This window comes from Paroedura picta, chromosome 2, assembly GCF_049243985.1.
Source record: "Paroedura picta isolate Pp20150507F chromosome 2, Ppicta_v3.0, whole genome shotgun sequence".
Taxonomy (NCBI): domain Eukaryota; kingdom Metazoa; phylum Chordata; class Lepidosauria; order Squamata; family Gekkonidae; genus Paroedura; species Paroedura picta.
Genome location: NC_135370.1, coordinates 146,067,157 through 146,075,120, shown reverse-complemented (window position 1 = coordinate 146,075,120; position 7,964 = coordinate 146,067,157). Strand labels below are relative to the sequence as shown.

The window sequence follows — 7,964 nt, the reverse complement described above, 5'->3', positions numbered from 1 at the left end:
TTTCATTTGCTGCTGCTTCTGCCAGGACAAAAAGCTGAATCATTCACCTAAGTACTGTACACAGTTCTGACAAATCAATAGACAATAGCCAGGGACAAAAAAGTTCCAGTGTACCTATCTGAAGAAGAGGGCTGCATCTTATCAGAATATCAGATATCCCTCTAATGAGCAACTGAAGTTTTTTTCTTCAAACATTTCTTCAACTTCTAGAAAAGTTCTTACTTCTTTAATGTATATTTCTATGGGGTTTCAGAGTTCTTGCTAAGACTGCTTTTTGTTTTTCCTATAAGGGTAATTTGTTTTATTCTTCAGACTAGGAATTTATGTGCTGCTGGAGATTTATGTAGTATTTTATGGGCCTCATAATTTATTTTACTAATCTAGCAACAATCTGCAAGGTAAGTGAACATTATTATTTATCAATTTTTTAAAAATTTCTATCCACCACTTTCCATAGACTCATGACAGGTATTCCAAATGGATTTACGAAGATATAAGGTTAGGATCCCACTATTAGCCAGTTCATAGCTGAGGCGAGATTTGAACAGATAATAGCTTGGTTCACAGTCCAGCCACTAAGCCACTAGAACGTACTCTGAGGGTGCAACATCTGAAACTACATGCCTGGCACTGCAGATCTGGAAGGCGTCTCTGTCCAGAAGGCTCCAATGCACACACTTATAATTTTGCTGCATTATCTCACTTTTACTGCATGATCTGCATGTATCAGCCTTGTGCTAGACAGAACGGATGGAGGAAGTTAATCGTCCATGGGGAGAGAAAACGTGCCGAGGCGTCAGCACAGCCTTTGGCAGCCCATCTAACGCTCCTCCATACTGTCAGCCTCGAAAGGAAAACAGATGGACCGGCGACAAACTCCCGAGTCGACCGCCTGGAGCAAAGCAGCGCCCGCTTAGCTCCCTCCAGCTTCGCGCTCGAGCCTGCATAAAAACTGGCCCGTCAGGAACGCTTGTGGGCGGGGCTCAGCAGCACATTCTCTGGTGCGTCATCTTCAGGCGACGGGCCGCGAGGGGCGGGGTGCGGCCCTGCTCTCGGTGAGCGGTTATTTGTTCGGGCCGGCCGTTATGGCCTCCCTTGCCGAAGCGGCGGGAGAGCCCGGCTCGAAGGTGGCGGCGGCGGCGTCCGCTCCGCTGGAGGACCCGACAGAAAAGCCGGCCTTAGACATTTTGGAAAGCTGCCTCCGCGCGCTGCCCAAGTTGGTGGGGCAGGTCAGTGATAACGACCACGAAAGGCGGCTCCTGGGGAATAAGCAGGGGGGCAGGCGGGGGGGCCGCTGCTGTGAAGAGCGGGAGGGTGGGCGGGGCAGGCGCCTGGTGTCAGCAGAGGACGCTCGCTTAATGGGGCCTCAAGCGCCAGCCCAGGCTGTTTCCTGCGCGGAGGCAGCAGAATCAGGTTTGTCCTCGGGGAAGTCTCTAAATCCTCCTGCTCCGAAGCCTTGTTTGCCTGAGAGCTTGACCAAAGCCGTGCAGTGCTTCAGGTGCCTGCCCTCGTGTTTACTGTCTCACGCCCAGGCTCGGTTTTGGAGTCTTGGGTAAATAGTCTGAGGAGTAACAATAACAGAACCCCCACGAAAGCTGCTGTCCCAGTAAATCTGTCTGTTAAGGTGTCACAAGCCTTTTTTTTTTTTTTTGGCTGCTCTTGGCTTAGCTGCAACTTGGCTATCACTCTGGGATCTGTGTAATCAAAACTACTGGGATTACCAGTCTCCTAAATTTTGACAATAAGTACACAGCATGGAAGGCAGAGCCACTGATGTCATGGTGATGATTTATACAAGGGGATTCCACCGAATAATAATGCCGAATTACAGATTTCTAAAGCCACTGACTTCAGTAGGTTTAGAATAATTGTTTAGGACAACACTATAAGTGAATGTTTCCTTGTAATCAAGGGAATTCATTTTCAAGTGAGGTGATTTCTGTTTGGGTGTTAAACATTATGCTAGTGCTAATTTATATATTTGGTTTATGCCCATGATACACACTGACCCGGGGCTACATGGGCCACTTCCAAGCACCATTTCCCAATGTAACATAATAAATTAAAAATGTGACACCCATCATACATTTCAGAAAAGCAGACGAGGCCCTTACCTGATGGAGACTATGGTTGTTCCTTGGTTTCCAGCTTGAAACAGCTGCCATCAGAGGAACGCTTTAAGCGTCACTGAGGTGCTGGCTTCATGCTAGGGCTGGTGCTGATTGTAAATGTGACTCTGTGCCCCACAGAGTGAGTACCACTGGTTTAAGCTTTTATACTGGGATCATGGGTGCATTGCTACCCTGTTCGTTTTGTGTTAATGGAATACCTCTTTCTCAGATAACATATTCTTAACCTTGTGAAACTAATACAGGGCTCTTGCCCTAACCCTTGTTCCTTTTAACCTTGCCCTTATTGTGAACTGTATAATATCGTAACACTGGGAATGGAAAATGGTGACAGAAAGTGTCATCAAGATACAGCAAATTTATGCCGAACCTTTAGTGTTTTCAAGGCAAGCAATGTTCAGAGATGGTTTGCCATTATCTGCCTCTGCATAGTGACTCTGGATTTCCTAGGTGGTCTGTCCTTGCTTAGCTTCCAAGATTGGGCAAGAACAGACTAGCTGGGGTAGGCTGTTAAAAACACAATGTTTTATCAGGATCTAAAGCAATAGTATAGATAGTTGAATTTTTTTGTAGACTGTAATTAGGAAAGGAAAATTTCATGCAGATCTCAAATAATCACATTTATATAACTAGCTTCAAGATTTTTTTGGGAAAAAATGCTTGAAAGTATCCATTTTGCATTTGGAAAGAGGTAAAACTCATTTACTGTAAGGATTACATTATGATGTCACTCTACAAAAAGCAAAGCTCTTAGACTTGACAAAGTGTGGCAAATGTGGTTCCATTCTCAAAATTTTCCAGTGCATCCTCAAGCCTTTACATGCCTTTCAATTAAAGATAAGCACATATTGATCCAGGAGTAGGTTTGTCTCTAGCTACATTGATGGTAAGATATAAGAGCTGATAAAGTATATACACTTTACTAGCTCTTGTCCAGACTTCAAAAAGTTAGTTGAAAAGTCATAGAGGATGAAAACAAGAGGACAGAATTGTTTACAAGATGGAAGAGGATTTCTTACAGTGACAGATAATTAAGAGATTGTGTAGTTCTGATAAGTGGTTTCATCAAGGAACTTGGAAGAGACAGAACTGGCCACAACTGGTAAACAATCTGAAGCTATATATTTGCCAGTCACATCTAGTGGGTGGGCATCAGACACATGAAAACCACATTTAGATCTAGGATCTCAAGTCCTCATCTCTACCTTGGATTTTTGTGGCCTTCTCTATTTATATATAGAGAATGGCAATCTTAAACAGGTCTTGTTCCCAAGTAGGTCCCATGTTAGTTAGTGGAGCATACTCAAGAGCGGATTCCTAGGACTGCAGCCACAAACTCACATCTATGAAATCAGATTATAAGTCTTTTGTGTATATAAAAAAATGGGGATTAAAAGTATATTAATAAGTAACATAAAGGCCTGGGGAAGAAAGCCTTCTGACGTATTTGCTTAGAAGAGTATCTAATTATCTTTACAAGCTCTTAAAAGAACATTTGAGAAGCTCTTAACATTGAACATTTGAGAAGAAAGTGGAAACATTCTCTGTGAAATATTTGTCCACATCAATAAGTATGCCTTGAAGAATTTTCTTTGCTTCTTGGAGCCAGACCAACTTTTTATCCATCAGGGTTTTGTATTTTTATGACCATATTTTCTAATTATTGCTACCATAAATTCTAATCTCAAACTCATCTTAGTTTTGTTTAAGTTCTGCCAAAAATGTTCTATTATACAGGTAACCCTGATTGTTTTCACCATGACAACCAACCAGCCTCTGAAGCTAGCCAAACCTCTTCCCAATTTCTCATAAGAATCTCCATTTCATTGAATATTAGAGTTGGTAGGAAATACCAGGTTAAGAATTTAATGTATCTATCATCACTGAATGGTATAAAGTTAAGTTTACATATAAATAAGCAGTAATGTGAATTTTACACACATTTGGTTTTATTGTACTTTTTAAACTGTTTTAGCTTGTGTAAACTGCCGCACGTCCACTGGAAGAGCGGCAGTATAAAAATTAAAAAATAAAAATAAATTTCATACAATAAAACATTCTGATGTGAAATGAAACATAAGTTTTTGTTTGGGTTCAACCAGCTTTTTTGCTCAGTCTCAGACAATTCCTCACCTTATTATAGCCTGCATTACATGTAGCCTTTGTCCACATATTCCTAAACATAGCCTTTTTGATGATCAAAGGGGACCCCTTCTTGCCTTTTTCACCAGTGGAAAAACTGGCCCTTTGTACTCTAACAGAGATGTGTTACCTTTTGTTTCTGGGTCTGGAATATGTGTTAAAATAAGAGTATCAGAAACCTAATATACTGTTCATCTATATCTTTGTTGCATACAACATACTTCTTGGTGAAAGGAGAAGGGGAAAATGGGTGAAAATACCTTTCCAGTTGCAGAAGCAAGTTTTTTTTTTAAATGGGACCTGAAAGTTTCTGCATGTTTACTTGGAAGCAAGTCTCATTGAACTTGGGTTCTGTTAAGAGAGGCTGTGGAACAGCATCTGCTTGGCAAGAGGAAAGGTCCCAAGATAGTCCTTAGCATCTCAGTTCAGAGGACCAGGTAAGGTCACATGAAAGACCTGTACCTGAGACATTGGGCAGCTACTGCCAGTGTAAACAATACTGACTAGACCAGTAGTTTGATTCAATATAGGGCAGTTTTAGTATGGAAGAGAGTACAGGAGGGTTGCAACATAGCCCTGTTACAGAAGTCTGCCATTGTGCCTACTGATCTTTGAGCTGAACAAAAGCATCCCTGTTCTTTCAGTGCTGGCAGATTTGTGCTTACAGAAGTTTTCCAGATTCTGAAAGAACAAGGGACAGTCCCTGCTCACATTCAAGTTCCTGCATCTTTACCTAATTTTTGACTTTCTTAATAGAATGATTTTTTTCTGGATTTTGTTTATAAATTGCAATTATAGAATGGGGAACGTATCTGATTTGAATTAAGCAGGCTGAAGTAACTTCTATTTTATACTGTTACCCTGTGTTGTTGCATGAAGGGAAAAGTTTTGTGCTGTAACCATCTTTGCAGGAGGTACATCAGTATTGTTGCATTAAAATCCAAAATGTGAAAAGGAATAATTACTTTAATCCAGTGATCTCTTATAAGTTCCCATCTACTTCTTTTCTGTTCAGTGCAATAATTTTGAAAAGGTGGGGGGGAGCAGAGGGAAGTCCTGTTTATAGAAAAACATACTGCACATGCTTAGAAATAGAACCATAGAGCTGGAAGGCACCTTCAGAGCCATCTAGATCTGCCTCATCTGCTTTGGGATTGATTGAGGAGTCATTACTTTCTCATTGCATGTTTGGGAATCCGTAGCTATGTTGCTAATAAGAAAATTAACTGTAGACTGCATTGTGATTCTTTTGCAATGTGCAGAAGTTAGAGCTTTGAACTATTAACGGTGTAATTTGTCACAGTAGCATGAGCCACCAACCCGGGGGACAAGTTGGAGCAGGTAGTTAAGGGGGGGGGGGTGGCATCCGGGTCAATACGTTTTTAAGCCAACAGTGATTCTCAGCATAAATTCTTGATAGTAAATTCTGTCCAAGTTGATTGTTTCTATAGTTTTAAAGGAAATTTGTGACTGAAGGTAGCAAATACTTGGGGGGAAAAGAATTACAGGTGTTTTATTCACCGAAGGAAAGCTTGACATACACAAGCTGCCATGTTTTGTCTCAATTATTATACAATCCATAGAGTTTAAAGAGATCCAGTGGATTGTTTAGACTAGTCTTTTCCAGATCTTCAACTAGATTTAATTCCAGTAGCACCTTAGATTTGCCAGGTATGAGCTTTTGAGTCAAAGCTCCCTTCATCCCAATCCACTTATTTTATTGACTGTTAGTTTTAAATTATTTCAACAATTTCCTTTGAACTTGAAGTAATAAAGAGACCTGCTGCTGAAACTACCTGAATTTTCTTGTGTGTCAACAGGACGGCACAGTGAATGAAGCCAAGTGGGAATTTCCAATTAGGAAAAAACTCAGTTGCAAAGAAAAACCAGAAGATTAAATATTTACACATTTACTTCTGCATAAATATGCACTTTTTGTACTCCTGAGAAGATTTCATATAGCTCCAAAAATTTAAAATGAACAGCCAGGAAAATAAGTGGATTGGTTGAATGGAGCTCTAAGTCTCAAAAGCTCATAACCCCCAAATCTTGCTGTTCTTTGATGTGCAATTGGACTCAAATCTAACTGTTCTACTGCAGAACAACATGACTACTCTGTGAAACCAGATTCTTGCCTGGCATTATGGGTTGACTGAACTGTAAGAACATGATCAGGGAAGAGCGGGCTATGATTTTTTTGATGTTAAGGCCAGGACTGTGGGTAGCAGGCTAAAATAACCAGGGACAGTAAACAAGTCAAAGTGTAAGGAGGAACAACCAAGAGTAAAGTCATGGAGAAATTCTCTCTGCCAGTGTGTGATCTCACCTGCATCTCCTCTTTCTGTGTGCCTTTGTTCTCTGCTCATGCAAACTAGGAACAGTCCTTCAAAAAGCAGCAGAAAAATATACTTGGCTCTAAGAAGGTTATCTTATTCCTGGACTAATTGTTTATAGCCAAAAATATTATCTGTGTGATACCTTTTATTAGGATCTTTAAATTGTCATTGAATCAATTCTTATAAAAAGAATGGCATGGGTTGTGTATCTCATTCTTAAACATTCTTGATAGAATAATATTTATACTGTTGTTTCTTCAAAGGTTCTAAAGATGGGATCATCAGTACAATATCACAGAAAGCATATTTCATTTGTTATTGTTTGTTTGGAGTTCACAAGAGATATAAAAAGAGTTGGAATGTTTTGTGCCATCTAGAAGCCTAGAATGTTCTACATATGTAATTAAGAACTAGACGATACATTAAACATATGTGACCTTGGACTCACCTTAAATGTGTGTGTGGGGGGGGGGTTGCCCTGTGCAGGGTGAAAAGAAAAGTAAGCCCCTCCTGCCATAATACTACACTTAGGGGGTTATTTTCTCCTGTAGCACTATGTTAAGGTAAACAAACTGAATTAGGATCCCCCCAGCCCAAGTCATGTTTAATCTTTCATCTAATTAGACCTCTAGACATCTAAAACCAGGATATTTCTTTATGACTTCCTTGAAAGCAGTACTTAGATTGTACTCTAAAATGGCATTGCTACATTAGCTAAAAAATTTGGTCCTACTGTAGCCTAAAGCAGTGGTCCCCAACCTTTTTATCACCGGGGACCGGTCAATGCTTGACAGTTTTAATGAGGCCCGGGGGGGGGTAGTCTTTTGCTGAGGGACGTCGCCACCGCCGCCTGAGCCCCTGCTCTGCTTGCTCCGTGTCATGCCAAGGGGGAGCCTCAGCCATGGTGGCCACCGGAGAGCACCAAATGTTAGCCGGCGGCAGAGTAGCAGGGCAGCCCCTGAGGCAGCAGCCAGGGAGGAGGATGAGGAGGAGCTGTGGCCCAGTACCGACTGATCTATGGACCGGGACCGGTCTCCGGACCAGGGGTTGGGGATCCCTGGCCTAAAGGACCTAGACCTTAAGAAATGTCTGAAGGGGAGGGCTAGATTAATATTCAAAAGTGAGAATCTGAGGTTTATATCATCATATAGCCATTTCTCTAATGCAGCAGGCAATGGCAGACATTTAGATGTTGGGGTTCGGGAGTTTTTTGTACTTCAGTTGCGCAGACAGGATTTGCATCTGTGCTTATAGATTTACCAGATTTTCAATTAAGGTATTTAGTGAAACAATCACAAATACTTTGAATGTGTTTGTGAGACTAATAGACATGGGTGGCAATCCTGTGTACCTTTCC

The 7,964-nt window shown here is 41.3% G+C and overlaps 1 protein-coding gene across 2 annotated transcripts in view; it reads left to right on the top strand.

Moving 5' to 3' along the window:
- The first annotated feature begins 1,022 nt into the window (after positions 1-1,022).
- MBIP (MAP3K12 binding inhibitory protein 1) overlaps positions 1,023-7,964 on the top strand; it is a 29,265-nt gene continuing 22,323 nt past the window's right edge. The window contains exon 1 of one of the 2 annotated variants that reach the window (XM_077323135.1): positions 1,023-1,229. In XM_077323135.1, coding sequence (XP_077179250.1) covers positions 1,086-1,229 — 144 coding nt within the window. In that variant the 5' untranslated portion in view covers positions 1,023-1,085. The remainder of the gene's footprint in view (positions 1,230-7,964) is intronic. The other variant, XM_077323136.1, reaches the window with a different exon arrangement.